This window comes from Malaclemys terrapin, chromosome 5 (assembly GCF_027887155.1).
Source record: "Malaclemys terrapin pileata isolate rMalTer1 chromosome 5, rMalTer1.hap1, whole genome shotgun sequence".
Classification (NCBI taxonomy): domain Eukaryota; kingdom Metazoa; phylum Chordata; order Testudines; family Emydidae; genus Malaclemys; species Malaclemys terrapin.
The window spans coordinates 112330042-112348788 of record NC_071509.1 but is presented as its reverse complement, the minus strand read 5'-3'; the positions used below and the strand labels follow the sequence as shown (position 1 = coordinate 112348788).

General features: G+C 44.8%; 1 protein-coding gene across 4 annotated transcripts in view; it reads right to left on the bottom strand.

The window, feature by feature from the left end:
* The window catches only part of NPNT (nephronectin), a 94636-nt gene extending 77046 nt beyond the window's left edge, over positions 1–17590 (bottom strand). The window contains exons 1-2 of one of the 4 annotated variants that reach the window (XM_054029958.1): positions 16990–17590; positions 14467–14567 (exon numbers count right to left, since the gene is read on the bottom strand). In XM_054029958.1, coding sequence (XP_053885933.1) covers positions 14467–14567; positions 16990–17063 — 175 coding nt within the window. In that variant the 5' untranslated portion in view covers positions 17064–17590. The remainder of the gene's footprint in view (positions 1–14466; positions 14568–16989) is intronic. The other 3 variants (XM_054029959.1, XM_054029960.1, XM_054029961.1) reach the window with 3 other exon arrangements.
* Between the last annotated feature and the right edge of the window lie 1157 nt (positions 17591–18747).

Genomic DNA, 18747 nt, shown 5'->3' with positions numbered 1-18747 from the left:
TAACAGTTATTCATACATGCTTTTAAAGTGCATTCACTGCATGCAGGCACATAGGTACAAAGGCATACAATTTAATTAGAAAAAAAAGAGTACCGTGGGTATCTATGCTGTAATCAAAATACTCTGGAGGAGGAAGGAGGTGAAAAAAAAAAAACCCACATGAGCTGGGCTTTAATTTTGTGCAGCACTTGGATACCACAGCAATAGGCATTATATAAAAACCCAAGAGAGCTTCATATTTTTAAGCATCCATATCTTGCACTTGCTGCAGACACATAAGTGAGGGTTGCACAACTGAGAATTTATGAAGTAATTTCAGTTTTGGAATTTAAAGATGCAAAAAGCAAACTAAAGCTGAAATGCTACCGATTACTCCACATGGACCAATCACTGTGTACACTCACAGGCCCACGGAAATCAAGGGAGCACCAAACAACTGCAAGGATCTGCCTTTGCAGGGCAATTTGCAGGATCAGGGCCTCAATATCTGAACGTCTCCATTTTTATTAATACATAAAAATAAACTACCAATTAAAATATTATATTGGTTTTAAAAGTTTCAGTCACTTCAAAGTTAGCCCTTGTATGCCAGGTTTAATCCACAAGCCAAATCTCCACATCAGACCTATAAATCCCAGAAACACTGTTTGATCCTTCACTGTATTAAATAAGAATGGCTATGGTATAGGGTCAGTCTTTTTAAAAGTCTCTAAAATTAGGCTCCTAAATCCCACTGGGTCAATTTTCTGAGTGCTGAGTACATACAAGTCTCGTTATAGTCATCTGGAGCTGCAGGTGTTCAGTGCCTTTGAAAATCTTGCTATTTTTATTTAGGAACCTCAATATGGACTTGGATAGCTAACTTAAATTTGCGCTGGTGTTCACAAATTGATTCTGGGAAAACATCAGATGCATAATCCAAAATGCTTGGGAGCTCTTTCAATTATTTCAGCTGTTGTAGCATCCCCTAAAAAACGTGCCAGTTTTGGGAGGAGGATTTGGGAGTATCATCATAATGTTCAGCGTACGTCTTCATCTCCTTTCTAACAATGAGACAGGTTATTTTTACTGACATGGTACAGATGTGAGGGGCTCAACTTAGTGGTGATGTTCAAGGCATTGCAAATTCACTTACAGTGAAGTAGACGAATGTACACTTGCTTATCTATGTGTAACAATCTAAGTTTGTAAATTGCACTAACTGAGGCACTAGAAGGTGAAAAAAGATGTAAATTAAAGCAAGAACCAACTTCTTCCCCCAACTGTTTATTATTCTTCATACTCTCCTGTCTTATGGCTACAAGTTACCCCACCTTGCATTCTCTGACACTAATTTAGCCTCAGTAGGCTAAATTCAGAGGTGATGAGTGTGGGAGGTATAAGTTACATCTTGGTAAGTAGGTGTGAGTCTATGTTAGTCTAGAGAAGTAAGGAAATCTAAGCCATTGTAGGAGGAGTATTAACTGGTAAAATATGCACATTAGACAGGTCATAAGAAGGTGTAAGTTACCTAGGGTGACCAGAAGTCCCATTTTTAAAGGGACAGTCCCATATTTAAGCTCTCCTGCAGGTGTCCCGATTTTTTCTTAAAAACAGGCACATTGTCCCATATTTTCTGTCTCCCACCCTCCCCGTCAGCACTGGTGGGTCCTGTTGCTGGGCAGATCCCTGCTTGCTAGCCGCCCTCCTACCAGTAGTGAGTGTGGGATTCAAGTGACCGACAATGGGGGTGGGTGTGCAAGACTGATGGTGGGGTGAAGATGCAGCACACAGGGCTGGCCGCTCCCCACACTGGTCCGTCAGCACAGCACACTGCAGCCCCCGCTGCATGCCACCTCTCGGCCAGTAGGACCCTGATCCCTGTCCCACTTCCGACTGGCACTGGCTGCACGCTACAGTGGCTGGTAAGTGTGGGCAGGTGCCAGGCAGTGGCCAGTTACATGTCACCTCTGCTGCCCACCCATCCCTGCTTTGCCCCTTCACCGCTCCCCCCAGATCTGCTGCTCCTCCATATCCCCATCAGCAGGGTGCATCCAATGCTGTGCGGACAACCAGACCCTAGTAGAAGTGCTCAGCTCACCAACAGCCTGGCCTGCAGGCTCCTTCCTTCACCCACTGCCTCTGGCTGGGCTGGCACCCCAGGAAAGCCCAACACCCTCCCGCCCGGGGTTCTGGCCTGGAGGAGCCAAGCCCTGCATGTGCCAAAGCCCCACACAGTGCTGGCACGGGGAAGCCTCTATACTCCTCAGCTAAGTTCTGGAGTGGCAGGGGAATGGAGGGGAAGTGATTTCCAGCCTGTTCAAGACCCAAACTTGCAGGCTCCACAGCAGCCCGTCCACTCCCTACACCTCCGCCCTAGGTCCTGCCCCCAGGGAGTGTGGGGCTACTCTGTCCCCTAGGCACGCTCCCCTGCTGAGCCACCTCTCTGGCCGGGTTCGCTGAAGCCCCTGCAGTCAGGTTCCCTGGGCCTGGTGCACATGCTTCCTTAGGGCTTAACCCCTTCCTGCCCACCCCGTAGCTGGGGGCACAGGAGGTGGCTTGGTTATGACAGTGGCCAACAGCAGCCTGGAGGTGTTAGCTGCCTTTCAGCACGGTGTGGGCAGGAATGGACAAGCTGCTTCCAGTCACAGGCAAGGTGGGGGGGGGGAGAAAGAGAAGAGGAGGTTACTCAGCTTATGTAATAACTGACATTTTTCGAGATGTGTGTCCCTGTGGGTGCTCCATCCAGGTCAAGGTGCGTCCCTGCGCCTTCAAACAGAAATTTTCACAGCAGTTCCCGAACGGGGCTGCGCATGCACGGTGCCTGCCTCGCACGCTGTCAGTGCTTGAACAGCACGTGCACAGCCCGCACTCCTCAGTTCCTTCTCTACAATGAAACCTGCTCCAAAATCTGAAGTAGAGGGGAGGAGGGTGGGTATTGGAGCACCCAAAGGGACACTCATCTCGAAGAACATCATTACTGCACAAGGTAAGTAACCTCCTCTTCTCCTTCAAGAGGTGTCCCTGTGGGTGCTCCACTCCAGGTGACTGAAAAGCAGTGTCTCTTAGAATGGTCCAGACTTCAAATCTGGTAAGAAAGCTGTTGATAAAACAGCATGACCTAGTCGGGTGTCCAATGATGGACTCTGCGTGAGAGTATAATGTTTAGCAAACACAAGGTCTGAAGCCCAGGTGGCCACCTTGCATATGCCGGAAAGCGGGACGTTGCAGAAAAATGCTACAGAAGTGAATACGAATCTAGTAGAGTGTGCCTTGATTGCCGCAGGAGGTTGGACTCATTTCAATTGGTAACACAGACGTATGCAGTGTGATATCCATTTGGATAGTGTCTGGGTGGAGATCGCTTTGCCCTGAGATCATTGAGTGATAGCTATAAAGAGCCTAAGGATCTGTCTAAATAGCTTCGTTCTATCAAGATGGAAGGATAACACTCTACGAACGTCAAGCGTGTGCAAATGCATTAGCATGTGGTTTTGGGAAGAATGTTGGTAGGTGAATAGGTTCGTTTAGGTGAAAGGATGAATGCACCTTAGGAAGGAATTTAAGATGTGTACGAAGTGTAACTTTGTCTCTGAAGAAGGCAGTATATGGAGGTTCGGCCGTCAGCACTCCAAGTTCCCACACACATCTGGCAGATGTAATTGCTACTAAGAAAGCAGTTTTCATGGATAGTGTAAAAGGAAGCAGGTAGCCAAGGGCTCAAAGGGTTTATCAAAGCTGTGAGGGCCCAGGTGTAGGTCCCATGGCTCTGCCAGTGGTCTTACGTCTGGGTAGAGCGTTTTGATACCTTTGAGGAATCTTTTGGTAACAGGATGGGCAAAAAAACAGTAGTGTTATATACCTTGTGGTGGAATGTTGTGATTGCCTCTAGGTGAACCTTTACAGAGCTAAGAGAAAGCCCAGCTACTTTGAGTTCTAGAAGGTAGTCTAGAATCAGTGGAAGAGGGGCGGAAGCCGGAAGGGTGTGTCTGAAGTGGTGAACCTTTTCCATTTCTGCAGATAGGTAGTGCGCATGGACTGTATCCTGTTGTGTAATAAAACTGCTCAGACTTGTACTGAGCATGCTAGTCCCTCATTAGAGAGCCATTGAGTAGCCAGCCATGCTTTGAGGTGGAGCATCGCTATGTTGGGGTGATATAACTGGCCCCTGTGTCGTGATAGTAGGTTGGGGAGTGGAGGAAGCGAGATCGGGGGACGGACGGACATCCTTGTTAGAAAGGGGTACCACGGTTGCCTGGGCCATGTTGGAGCTATTAGAATGACCTGGGACTTGTCTGCCCTTATTTTCTGTACCACTCTGTTTAGCAGAGGTATTGGTGGGAATGCATACAGCAGAGTGTCAGGCCAAGTGATCATGAATGCATATCCCAGAGAATTCTCTCCCAGACTTGTTCTGGAACAGAATGTTGGACATTTCTTGTGGATTGCAGTTGTGAAGAGATACAGTGGGGATAGCTCCAGCTCTGGAAAATGTCATGTAGAATGGTGTCGTTCAGCTCCCACTTGTGATGGAGGGGGAAGGATCGACTGAGCTCATCTGCCATAGTGTTCTGAGAACCTGGGAGGTGTGAGGCTGAGATGTGAATATTGTGTTGGAGGCACCAGTTCCAAAATTTTATAGCCTTGGTTGCACAGGGAGTGGGATTGAGCTCCCCCTTGTCTGTTTATGGAAAACATACATGATATGTCAATGGTCATGACTCTGATCTTGTGTTTCTTGATGAGGGGAAGAAATTGGACGCAGGCATTGTGGACAGCTCGGAGCTCTAGCAGGTTAATATGAAGCGTGGTTTCTGTAGAAGACCAGAGGCCCTGAGTCGTGAGATGGTCCATGTGTGCTCCCCAGCCGGTGAGGGATGCATCTGTCATGATGATAATGGAGGGAGGATCCTGCAGAAAGGGAACCCCAAAACAGGTATGAGCAAATCTTTGACTTTTGAGGGCATAGTTAGCAGTCTGCTTAGTCGTGCACGTTGATGTTTGTAGACTGGCTAGCCAGCTCTGTAGGCATCGAATGTACAGGCATGCGTTCATGACGACAAATGTGCATGCGGCCATGTGGCCTAAAAGTTGTAGGCAGTCTCGAGCGGTGACCTGTGGGCTGCTCTGTACCCTCATGAGGAGGTTGCTCAGTGTGTGAAATCTGTCCTTTGGAAGTGATGCAAGACCTGTGGTGGAATCGAGGTGGGCTCCTATGCAGTCTAGTTGCTGGGTAGGATGTAAAGTAGATTTGTTTTTGTTTATTTGCAGGCCAAGGCTGTGAAAGCAATGTACGGTTGTGTAGGTCACTCAAATGGCTTCCAACCACGTTTGAGACTTCAGGAGACAGTCATCCACATAAGGAAAAATAATGATTCCCTTTTTTCTGAGGTGTGCCATTACAACAGCTAGAATTTTGGAAAAATCTCAGGGAGCAGTTGAAAGGCCAAAGGGCAAAACCCTGTACTGGTAATGATCCACACCCAACACAAATCTGAGAAAGCATCTGTGGGCATGGTGTATAGTAACGTGAAAATACGCATCTTGCAGGTTGAGGGCTGAAAACCAATCTCCTTGCTCCAACGCCGAAATGATTGTTGACAGTGTAACCATCCTGAGTTTTTGTTTCTTGACGAACCTGTTTAGTTGTTGAAGATTGAGAATAGGTCGCCATCCCCCCACTTTTTTTTTCGGTGAAGAAATAGCGGGAATACAATCCTTTCCCCTCAGTGTTGAGTGGGTACCCGCTCCACTGCTCCTAGTTGTAGAAGATGGTGCACCTCTTGATGGAGCAAGTGTTCATGATAAGGGTCCCTGAAGAGGGCTGGGGAGGGAGGGTGGGTGGGAGGCATGGAGAGGAAGGGGTTGATATAGCCCAACTGGATGATTTCTAGGACCCATTTGCTCATAGTGATAGCTTCCCAGTTGGTGAGGAATGGGAGCAGATGGTGTTCAAAAGGACGGATGGTTGCAGTAGGCGCTGGGGAGTGGGTGGGAGGTCTTCTATACCCTTGACCAAGGCTTCAAATCTGCTTGTTCGGTGGAGGGGGTTGAGACGCTGTGGATGGTGGGAAGCGTCATTGTTAGTTTCTCGCCATCAAAAGGAAGATCTTCAATAGTGCTCTGTATCTCCCATGGGAAGGAGGAGGAACCGAACCATGAGGCCCACCGCATGACAATGGCTGTGCATCTGGCAGCCATGTCAGCACCATCAAGGGCAGCCAGAAGAGCCATATGGGATATCGTCTGTCCCTCAGAGACCACGGCTTTAAATTATCGCCACTTGCCCTCAGGAATGTCATTAATAAATTCCATGAATTTAGCATAGTTCCTGTGGTCATACTTTGCTAATAGAGTCACATAGTTCACCACCCTAAATTGTAAGGTGGAAGATGAATACACTTTGCAGCCAAATAAGTCCATCCTCTTGCTATCCTCATCAGATGGGGTAGACCAGAAATATTGCTGTTTATTTTCCTGGTTGGCCGCCTCAACCAGCAACGAATTGGGCAACAGGTGTGTAAAGAGAAACATGGAACCTTTGGAGCGGATGTAATATTTGCAGTCCGCTCTCCTGCAGGTTGGGGGTATAGTGGTCGGGGTCTGCAATACGGTTTTAGCTGGTTCCATGATGGTCCCATTGATCAGAAATGCTATTTTGGAAGAGGTGACAGGTTGTAAAATTTTGGTAAGCTCGTGTTGGTGTTCAGACACTTCCTCAAGAGTGATCTTGAGCTCATCGGCAACTCTTTTAAACAAGTCCTGGAAGTGTGTGAAATCGTCAGCTGTTGTTGGTGGCGGAGGCATAAGTGCCTCCTTAGGCGAGACAGATGAGTGTTTATTAGTTGGAGTTTATTAGTCAGGTACAATGTCCTCTGCTTGCTGAGCTGTTGGTTTGTCTCGTAGCTCGGCATCATTGTTTGTGGTTGGGGAGGAGATCTAAGATCCTCTCTGCGTGAGGTAGGACAAGTGCGATAATGTTTCTTATAAGATTCCCAGGGATTCCAGCATGGCCATTGGCCAGGGAAGGGTACGGGTGGTCCCATCCAAGGGTGGTCCCATCCATGGGTGGCCATACCAGGGTGGGAATTCCCTGGTATATGAGGAGTGGGATCTAAGATGTCCCTGAGTCACAGGTGTCTTAACAGAGGAAGAATAGTGTGGAGACAAAAATGTCATCCACATCCTCCTCACTCGAGAGGTGTGAAGGGGCAGGAGCGAGTTGTAAGGTGCCGACGGTCCCGGTGAGAGGTCAGTGCCTAGTAGAGGAGTCTCTGGGGTGGGAGAGATAGCCAGGTCTCTATGGTGGAGAAACGGGGGTGGTGCGGCAGCTGACAGTGCTGAATGGTGATTCACTATAGGCATGGGAGGCGCTGTGTATTGAGACGGTGCCGATGCAGGACGCACAGTCTGTACCAGCAGCAATCTGTGCTAAGCCGATGTAGCTGCCTGAGGCAGTATCTGCACCGTATGCACCACATTCTAAGCTGATGCCAATGGTATAGGTGCTATAGACCCGGGGGGGGAGAGCGGGGGGGGTCACGCGTGGAGTCAGCGTTGAGAAGTATGTCACAGGGAGCACGGGTGCAGCAGCAGTAGTTTGTGGCATCAGTGCCGTCACACTAGTCGGTACCGGTTTCTTGTCGGTAACCGACGGTGCCACAGTGGAGGCGGGCAACTCAAAGCCTTGAGCCTCGGCACTGGAGCGTGTGGCCGCTGACATGCAGTTGGTGCTGGAGGTGCCTGAAGAAGCATATGTGCTGAGCCGTGGAGCGGCCAGCACTGACATAGCCAAAGTCGTCAGCCACTGCTTAGAAGATGTGTGCCCCCTGAGAGAGGAGAAAACCAGTCATTTCTTTGCCATTTTTTTATCTTTGAGGATTTCGGCGCTTAATTCTGTCGGGAGGAAGACTGCTGGCCCGGGTCCAATGCGGGTCTGAGGGACTTTTCCAGCCTCAGGTCACTGTCCTTGCGGGTCCACGCTTTAAGTTTAAATAGTGTACGCATTTTTGGGGTACATGGGATTCCCCCAAACATCGTACGCACTGAAAATGGCCATCAGGGATGGGGATGGTGTCTCTGTATGTTATGCATCTCTTGAGGCCTGGACAACCAGGTATATTGGGAGTCACTAACTCTGAGGTAAAGAATTTTTTTTTTTTAAATAGGAGGTAAGTAATAACTAAAACTTATCTAAATAAGTAACAAACTAATTAACTACTAGAACTTATCTAAATAAAGGCTATGAAGAGTGAAACTAGTGGGACTGCTAAACTCTGTCTCTGGACAGGGACGGTAGAGAAGGAACTGAGGAGTCTGGGCCGTGCACATGACAGCGTGCAAGGCAGGCACCACGTGTGCGTGACCCGTATGGGAACTGCTGCGAAAATCTCCGATTGAAGGCGCAGGGACACACCTTGACCTGGAGTGGAGCACCCACAGGGTGGTACTTGAAGGAGAAGAGATAAGCTCTGCAAAGACACAGGCCAGGTCATCCCTTCCCCCTCATCCTCCCCTGCAGCTGGAAGCAGCTCCCGTCCCTTCCCTCGCACATAGTGCCGAAATGCTCCTGCTGGCCACATTCTGGTGTGAACCATGGCAGAAATCTGGGGGAGGGGAGGGCATGTGACCCTGCACGCACCCTGCCCCCTTCCCCCCCCACCCCCCCAAGTGTTGCCTTGGGAAGACATGGTGTCAGGTACGGAAGAGGCGGGTCTGTCCCGGGGACCAGCCAGGCACGGAGGGCAGAGAGCGCCGGGCAGGGATGGTCAGTTCAGTCGGGCACCCCTCCCCATCTGGAGGGGGAGGGTCAGGTTGTGTATGTCACCCTTCCCTGTGTGAACCCTAAAGACTTAAAGATAAGAAGACAAATAAAAAGAATCCAACTACGCAGTATTTCTTTTTAATGGGGGCTCAGTCAGCTTGATGTTAATTTGAACGTTGTACTGCATAGTTCTGATTGATTACAGTTGAACTCGCTTGAATAGGAGTAATTTTACCAGGTGCCCCGTATCCAGCATAAGGAAATATGGTCACCCTGAAGTTACCCCAATTTTAACTCCCTCTAGACTTCCTTCTCACTTCTGAGTCTGGTCCATGGTTAGTTTATTTTTAATTCTGACTCAGTACTTTTTGTCTTTGCATAAATGAGATTTGTTCCACCTAATAGTGGGCTGAGAAGTGGCAAAGAAAGCACATGGTTAGTAGAAGAAGCCCTGTGCATATTGAGAGCCCTGCTCATAGAGAGATTCTGCTCTCACTGGGAGTTGTATTTTACCATAATGGGAGCAGGTGATTTCTCACTGTACAGTAAAAAGTCTGAAAGTTCCCAGCAAGGCCTCGATTGCCTTTTTCTATGCCAGCTTGATCTCTCATATTGAATACCACCACCCATAGCTGGGGGCAGATTTGCAATTTAGCTGCCTGCACCAGAAAGGTTCACTTTCATTTAGTTTAACCTCCCATCATGAGCTACAGGACAGAATTTTCAAAAGGACTCAGCATCCATAATCAGCCAGATTTCCTCCCCATCCCGCACAAGAATTCGGCTCCCATTTAAGCACCAAAAGGAATTGTCAGTTTTTCAAAAGAGCTCAGCATGTTGGAAGTCATTTGGCCGTAAGTATCTCAATGGGAGCTGCTAGGTGCTGAGCTCTTTTGAAAATGTGGCCCCAAGTGTGAGCATGGAGCACTGAAAAATCCATCTTTTAGCTCTTTTGAAAAGCTAGTTGAGAGTGAAGAAGATTAAATGATGGGTTTGGAGTTTTATGTTTTTAAAAATATGGCAGGAGAGAGAGAAGGGGGAGGGATTTTTGCCCCCATTTTAGTCTACAAAATATTTTAAAGGGAATCTGGAAAAAAAAAGTTCTTACAGTCACTATGAATGATGTCATCCCTATTCAATTCCAAAATCCAAACAGAAAAAATATGAAAGATTTATGTAGTGGGGATTAGTATAGATGCGCTTGCTGCAACAGAGCCGCCCCTTATAATATAATGCCACCCAAATAATGACATCAGAACTGCAGCCAGTCAATGTTTCTAAGCTTTTAACATCATTCAAAAACAGAATCAGTAGCAAAAGGGGAAGGTGTACCATCCAGTAATGAAAGCAATAAGTAGCATCATGTGAACAGACAGCAGAGAGAGACCATGACATCAGAAAGGGTGGGTTTAGCTATGCAACTGTTTTCTTTGTACTACATCTGTAAATATTGAAAACTGGTGGTCTGTAGGAACTGCTGCCATTTTGTCAGGCATAGTTGATGTGGCATGTTACAGAGACAATACTAACTATGTATTATCTCATGAACACTTAGCTTTTGTTCTTCCTTGTTTTGTTATTTTCCTTAATCTAAAATAAAATGCTAATACAAAATTTAGACTGGAATAATATGGTTACTTGTGTGTATGAAAACAATATAACCATTTTCCCCATAGTTCATGAAATACACATGTAGGAAGCATCGGACTCCTTTTGTTTCTATGATTGAATTCTAAAAGCATTAGGATCAGATGCCTCCTTGCAGTTAAATAAGTAATGATAATAATAATTTTGTAGCCTTGACATACTTTCCCATTAACTCTGTTGGAAGCAGTGATATCAGGAATAAAATACCAAATATTCCACAGAGTTTGAAACAGAAGATACGTGAAAAATGGGATTTTGTTTGCTATTCTGAAAATTTCATAAGTAGACTTGAAAGCATGCCCACAAAGTCACTTAGACATGTCAATTAATAAATAAGTAAAGGGAGGCCCATCAATAATTATTAACTTCCTTTTAAAAAAGAAGTCCCTAGAACAGGGGTCGGCAACCTTTTAGAAGAGAACATAAGAAAGGCCGTACCGGGTCAGACCAAAGGTCCATCTAGCCCAGTATCCTGTCTACCGACAGTGGCCAATGCCAGGTGCCCCAGAGGGAGTGAACCTAACAGGCAATGATCAAGTGATCTCTCTCCTGCCATCCATCTCCATCCTCTGACAGACAGAGGCTAGGGACACCATTCCTTACCAGTCCTGGCTAATAGCCATTAATGGACTTAACCACCATGAATTTATCCAGTTCTCTTTTAAACTCTGTTATAGTCCTAGCCTTCACAACCTTCTCAGGTAAGGAGTTCCACAAGTTGACTGTGCACTGCGTGAAGAAGAACTTCCTTTTGTTTGTTTTAAACCTGCTGCCTATTAATTTCATTTGATGACCCCTAGTTCTTGTATTATGGGAATAAGTAAATAACTTTCCTTATCCACTTTCTCCACATCACTCATGATTTTATAAACCTCTATCATATCCCCCCTTAGTCTCCTCTTTTCCAAGCTGAAGAGTCCTAACCTCTTTAATCTCTCCTCATATGGGACCCGTTCCAAACCCCTAATCATTTTAGTTGCCCTTTTCTGAACCTTGTCTAGTGCCAGTATATCTTTTTTGAGATGAGGAAACCACATCTGTACGCAGTATTCGAGATGAGGGCGTACCATCGATTTATATAAGGGCAATAATATATTCTCAGTCTTATTCTCTATCCCCTTTTTAATGATTCCTAACATCCTGTTTGCTTTTTTGACCGCCTCTGCACACTGCGTGGACATTTTCAGAGAACTATCCACGATGACTCCAAGATCTTTTTCCTGACTTGTTGTAGCTAAATTAGCCCCCATCATATTGTATGTATAGTTGGGGTTATTTTTTCCAATGTGCATTGGAGTGGTGTGCCGAGTCTTCATTTATTCACTCTAATTCGCGTGCCAGTAATACATTTTAACATTTTTAGACGGTCTCTTTCTATAAGTCTATAATATTTAACTAAACTATTGTTGTATGTAAAGTAAATAAGCTTTTTAAAATGTTTAAGAAGCTTGTAACAGGGTGCTAGCTAAGAGAAACAAGCCAGGCCGCTGTTAGCCCTGTTCCAGAGGAAAAAGGGTTAGTTGGGCTGGTTGAGGGGCCACACCCTGATTACCAGAGGGGATCCACCTGCAGGCCTGGGGAGCCAGCCTGCCCTATAAAGCTGGCTAAGAAACAGGAAGCGGGGGGAAGACAGGAAAGGGAGGAGCGTGGGCTCTAGATCCCTGCTGGCTGGGAAGCTAGTAGTCTCCAAGAGTGTTGGTCTTTGTAAATACTTGTAAATAGTAGGTGGTGGAAATGGACACAAACAATAAAAGGACACGGGTGCTGCACCTCCGTTGGTCTCTGGGCGTTTTTGGGGCCTAGGCCAGCGAGGACCAGGTTACAAAACTTCATTTAAAATTAAATTAAAATGCAGAGCCCCCCAGACCAGTGGCCAGGACCCAGGCAGTGAGTGCCACTGAAAATCAGCTCACGTGCCGCCTTCTGCACACGTGCCATAAGTTGCCTACCCCTGCCCTAGAATAATTTCAGACTTAACTCTGTGCCTGAATCAAATCTAAGCAGTATAATTTTGAAAGATATATAATGTCAGATTTTCATGGACAATTTATGGGTTAACTAAAAACAGCTGCTGTGACTAAATAAGAAATATTATGAAAATATGATTTAGAGATGGAATAGTCTTCTATTTTCTTTTAGAAAATTGTTAATTGTGTCTTTGAAACATATTCAGAACACTACCATAATTCTGAAACATGGACCATACACACTTAAAGAGAATACAGACCACAAGGAAAAGGGGGAGAAATCTTTAAAGTTTATGTGATGTCTTCCATGCTGCTAAGAGACAGAATGAGGGACTCTTTCACCCTCCCATTTCATAGCTGCTAATTGCTTTATGACAGCAACACTGTAACTTTCAAGACAGTATCACATTTTACTCCTAGAATTGTAGGGATATTTTCATGCCAACTATACACAAAGCTGAAAGAATTAAGCTCATCACTTTTTGCTATGGGGCAATAAAAATTCACTTTCCTTACTTAGTTATGTATTTTGTACCATTATCACCATGAGCCATTCACTTCCTGAAACTATAATACAGGATGTACATCAAAGCAGAATTGGCAGTGGTGGGGAATTGAAGGTCAAATATGAAATACAGATTGGTTTCAATCTGAATGTTGCCATCGTGATGAGCTGAGCTCATCATCACAACAAAAGTGAGAACTTAGCTGGTGAAGGGGAAATCAGGAGAACTAAATACTACCGGTATTTAAATATAGTAAAACTCATTTATACCTTGCTGCTTAGAGTATTTGTAGTGTGACACACATGCTCTCTGTTTAATTTTAATTTGTATATTTGTGTTATAAAAGATGGCCATAGATTCTATTACCTCTGGGTGCAATCCTTCCCTTTACAAATGTTTATATCAGGGAAATGACTATTTCTCTTACAAACTGCAGTTCTAAAATCCAAAGGACTGATGATGTGCTAAATACAATTGCATGCTTGTTATATTCCAACAGCACTTTACATCTATTTTTAATTAGTCACCTTTTTATTATCCATTAAATGCTGGATTGCATTAACCTTCTCCCTTTATAGGGGGTAACTATTATTGTTATTTACAGATTTGACCAAAACCTTTGCTTAGAGACTAGATTGGGATCTCCACTGCCACTTTCTTTCACCTGCTGCTTTACTTTCACAGCACTGCAAAATGAGCAGTAATCAATGTTCACCTCTTAGCTCTGCTTGTATATTGTTTAGCAGAAATTCATCTAATTTTGCAAGCTGGATCAAAATGCAAAAGTTTCCAAAGGTCTGATCCTGCAAATACCTATGGGAAACTACTCACGAGTTAAGTATATATTAAGTGTTTTCAGGACAAAAACCTATAAATGTAACTGAGATATCCTTCTCCCACCCTGGAAAAAATCAGCACTTTTGTATTGCTCTGGTTACCAGTGTAATGCTATTTTCAAAATTGATTTAATGAAGTCTTATTTATATGATTATCAATAGTTATAACAAGGATTATAACAATGCAAAAAATTCAGATATGTCTCTATTAATATGTGATCTATTAAAAGGACACTGTCAGGTTGATTTAAACCCAGAGATTGGGTTATAAAAGAAGGCTTTAACCTAACACCAATAAGGACCATTTCCAAGATGTTTTTGTTCAAATTCCAGCAATAGGTTGTTTGTTTTCCCTGGGATGTAAATATTTCCTCCCTGCAGTTTTTGCAAACCAAAACACTGCAGCCCTTTGTTAGGGCATGAGAGCCAGAAAGTAAAATTGATGAGAAACAAAAGAGAAACTGACTAGTCTATTTTCATTGCCTAAACAAAATTTAATGCAAAAATACACCAACCAACAGTATTAACAGCAAAAGAGTAAATTAGGTTCAATATTTCTTTCAGCTTTAATTATCTATGGTGCTATTAATAACACAAATTGGTTCTTAAAATATATGTTTTTTTAACCTGACCGTGTCCCTTTAAATATGCCCCATTTATGTCAGAAACCCTGCAATTGTGTGTGTATGTGAATATGTGAAAGCTATTAATAGGTGTGTACAAGCCCCTTCTAAGTGGCCAAAAGCCCCAGCAGTGATGATACTCACGTTGGCATTGCCCCCATGACTGACGGGCCCAGCCCCAGCAGCAATCAATTCTACTTCCAAACCGACACAATCCCATAGAGGAGACTATTTGTCTGGGCCACCTGCACAAGATAGTTTAAAAAAAACAAACAAGGAAAAAAAAAAAAACCACCCTTATCTACAATTCATAAATCCTTTCTAAAGAAAATCCATGTTACTTTTTAAAGTAAGTATCTTTCTGGTTAACATAGCTGCTTTAATATTAGCGAGTAGGGTGAAAACATTTTCTGTCCAAGTGTAGAACTCGGACAGTGTGTGGGGGGGAGAGGGCGGTGTTAACAGACGAGACATTTTAAAACCAGAAATAGCAGCGTCTAATATACTATGTAGCGTGCTCACTGCTGCCACTCACAGGATGGTCATAAGCAATATCAGATATCTGAATTTTACCAAATTTATAAGTAATAAACTGTCATCAACAGTGTTTCAACTTTGATTTCACAAATCTGAACTAATGGCTAAGTTTGAAACCTGTCCTAGATATCAGAAATTAAGACAAGTTTCTGTCTTGCAAACAGGCAATAATGGGAAAAGGGGAGTTTAATTTTTTTTTTTTGCCTTGTCCCTATGAAATTAATTAGGTTACATTTGGAGTCTTAAACATTCAGAAAGCAATGTCATAAAATTAATACATTTTAATAACAATGTAAAAAAAGAAAAAACAGTATTTGAACAAATTATAAAAATAAATATTTGGTACGTACATGTTAATTGATTTCCATGTACAGTAAAACAGTGTTTTCATTTGAAAACCTATTCAGTCTTTCATTATACATGAACTACTCCCTGATTTGTGTTTAAATATTTCACTACATTTGACACAGTTTAACAATACTGATTACACACATTCCTTCACCTCAACACTCATTTTCACATTTCATTTATCTAGATTCATGTTTAAACTTGAGTTGCAATTTTTTTTTCAATACAGTACATTGTTTAAATGCCTCTTGGCACTACTTTTGATTTGTATGTTATAGGAAGCATGTAAAAAAAAAATCTTGCAGTATATGTCCATAAGCACTTGATGATGTAACAAAAATTATATACAAGAACACCACTTAATTTATAGGCACATATACATATAAAGTGTGTGTGTGTGTGTGTGTACACGTACACACACACACACGCTTTGTATAAATAAATAAAATGTGTATAATTTAGATGCCATGAAAGACAGCCTACCAAGCCTCAGACCTTTTTAAACTGCTTTATGCCAGGTGATGTGCAAGAGGGTGTGTTACTTCTCACTAGCCTCAGCTAGTTCACCTCTGTCAACAAAGTCTTGAGAAGCAAGAAACCAATTCAGTCTTCATTTCAAGACCACAGTAAGCTTTATGACAGCCAGGTGTGCTTTTTTTTTTTGGCTTGGGGAGTGGGGAAGAGAGTGGAGAAGAGAGAATGTAGAGAGGGTTCCACTGGAGGCTAAAACCTCAAGGCTTCACTTGTTTTTGACCCTAGTTTGAACTCCACTCTCCAAAAGTGAGACTGCTTTGCATCAGTCAGACCGTCTACATACATTTTTAATGACCCTCTAAAGGATCAAATCATCCAGGACTTGTTGTGATAAATTATACATAGATAATACACAGGTTGGAATTTTCAGCTGTACTGATGTAGCCTGTAGGAGTATCAGCTGCATAATAAAGTTATAAGAACTCTGGAGTTGTTCAAACCTGTCATAGCATGCATATCTCTTTACATCTGAGATATGTTCATATAAGACACTAATATTATATGTATAGCTTTTCAGAATTATTTTAACACTAATATATGAGTGTGAAAGGGCGGGAGAGACTCGTGAAGGTTAAATCTGGGGTGGACACACAATTTTTTAGTGGTGGAAAGAAAAACAAGATGTAAATCTCATCCCTCCACCACACATGTAAAAAGAGTTTATTCAGTTCTTCACTTTTGTCTATCATAGATTTATCTTTAGAAAAAATAAAATCATGCCATTAGGTAAGTCAAACTTTCAAACGAGGACAATGAATTGCAGCTGTTCAATCATTTGCTAAACTGAAGGTACAAACAATGAGACTAACTTGTTTATGACCTGACAACCACTGTTGAGTTTGCCTTAGTTCTTTTTCTTAGCTTCCCACCACGAGGGGAAAAAATAGGTTTGGATCTCTCCACTGAAAACTTATGACTATGTTTAGATGCAAACTGTTCAGGACTGGCTCTGCCAGAGTCTCGGAGAGCTGAATGGCTAGTCTCTTGGGTTTCACAGGTGTCTCTATCAACTCCACTGCACAACTCAGATCCCCGCAGTTCAAGTGCCTGCAAGGTGTCAGCCCTGTACCTTTCTCTCTCCCCCACGAGCCTGAGAGCAGGGGGTGCAGGTGCTTTTCGTTACATTTTGTTATAACCAAAACCTCCAGGGAAACCTCCCCACAGACCTGCCTCCCCTGGGAGACCCCTGGGAGCACCGGCCAGAGCAGTGCTGGCGAGGGGGGGTCTCTTCCCGAAGGCGCGCCTTACCTTCCGTCAAACTCCGCCGCAGCCTCCAGGTGAAGCCAGGCCACCGCGAGTAACCTCAGGAAGAATAAATCCATGTTTGGAGGGAGCACAAAAGTCTCGGGGCTGCTGCTCGAGCGGCGGCGTGAGGAGGGATGCGGGGCAGCACAGCTGCTCGCCGCTCCTCTCTCAGGCACTCGCAGCGCCGCCCTCCGCCCCGCCGCGCTGAAAGCTGAACTGCGGGGGCCTCCGGCTGTTGCTAATCCCGGCTGCTGTGGGAGCCGCCCGGCCGCGGCAGCAGGTCTCCGGCAGCCGCGAGCCCCTCGCGCTCCCTCCCGGCGGGCAGGCGGTGCAGGCGGCGAGGCAGCGCCGCCGGCAGCCTGCAGGGGCGCAGTCGGGCCGGCCGGGGACGCGAAGGGAGCGGAGGGGCGTCTAGCCCAAACCCCGAGCTCCAGCGAGCCCCTGCGCTCGGCCTTGCTCGGGGAGTGAGAGAGGCACTCTCCCGCCTGCAGCCTGCGGGGGTAGCCCTGGGCACCCGGGGCCAAGCACGGTGTCAGCGCGCCATGATCCGTAACAGCCCCTGCTGGGCAAAAGGGCTCCTCCCTAGCACGTTGCTTCTTCAATGCACCTGGCAGCGATTAAAGCCACGCCGCAGCTTCTGTACAAATGACTCCTTACCAAACGGCGCTACCCAAACACCTGCGGCTGCAGCGTTTCGTTTAACTTCCCGCCAGGGGCTGCAGCAGCCCCCGGGACAGCCCAAAACTGGATGGGCTTAAAGCCACCGCCGCCCGCCCGCGCCCCTTCCATTTTCCATGGGCTTTGCTGCACCTCCTAGAAGCGCCTCACAGAATCTCAGCCCGAGCCATTTAGGCAGGATGATTTTTTTTTTTGAAAGTATAAGGAAGGTTGATTTTGCAAGGTGCTAAGCAGGTACTGAATGCCCTCAATCAATAAATTGTACTGCAGCCCAAGCCTTGTTTATTTTACTCGTGGGAGAAGTTACATTGATTTCCAGAGGGTTATTCATGTTTCTGCCCTGGTGGTAGTTCCATGGGGCCAGAGGGGCACAGTTTTCAACCACAAGCCTCAGCCCAGAATTTTAGTTGAGTTGCTATCCTGAGCTCAAGACACTGAGCTCCTTGAAAATAATGAATGATCTTGAATTTTGACTCAATAGTCTAAGGGAAACCAGTGTAGAGAGCAGAGGACAGGTTTGATGTGCTCGCAGTAGCCAGTATTGCTGTACCAGCTGGAATTTTCTAAGGGCTTTGCATCCGGGTATAATGCATGGCTTTTATCCAGGTATAATGCATGGCTTTTATCCAGGCCAGAGAGATGGCAAAGGTGTGTACAACTGAGGTCACTAGTAATAATTTTTAAAATGCAAACTGTAATTTTAAAATATTCATTAATCAAAGACATACCACAGTGCCAAGTGCTGGTTATGGTACATTTCAGTCTTTCCCAATACCTAGCAAAAATATATTAATGAACAATTTCTTTTTAATGACTCCTGCAGACACCTGTTTATTGACGTTGGTAGAAAGCATACACTTGTAAGTACACAGACTGATGTTTGGCACAGTATAGTTATACAGATTACACAAGTATGTATTCTGTGTATACAGTTAAGTACAGTAGTTGACACTAATAATACAGTGCAGTGTTAAACAATTGATGTTATTATGAGTAATGCATGTAGTTGTTATTAGAAGTTGGGTCAATTAAGAGACCTATGTAAACAATGGAGACTATGGGTCCTTTCAGACGGAATTTGTA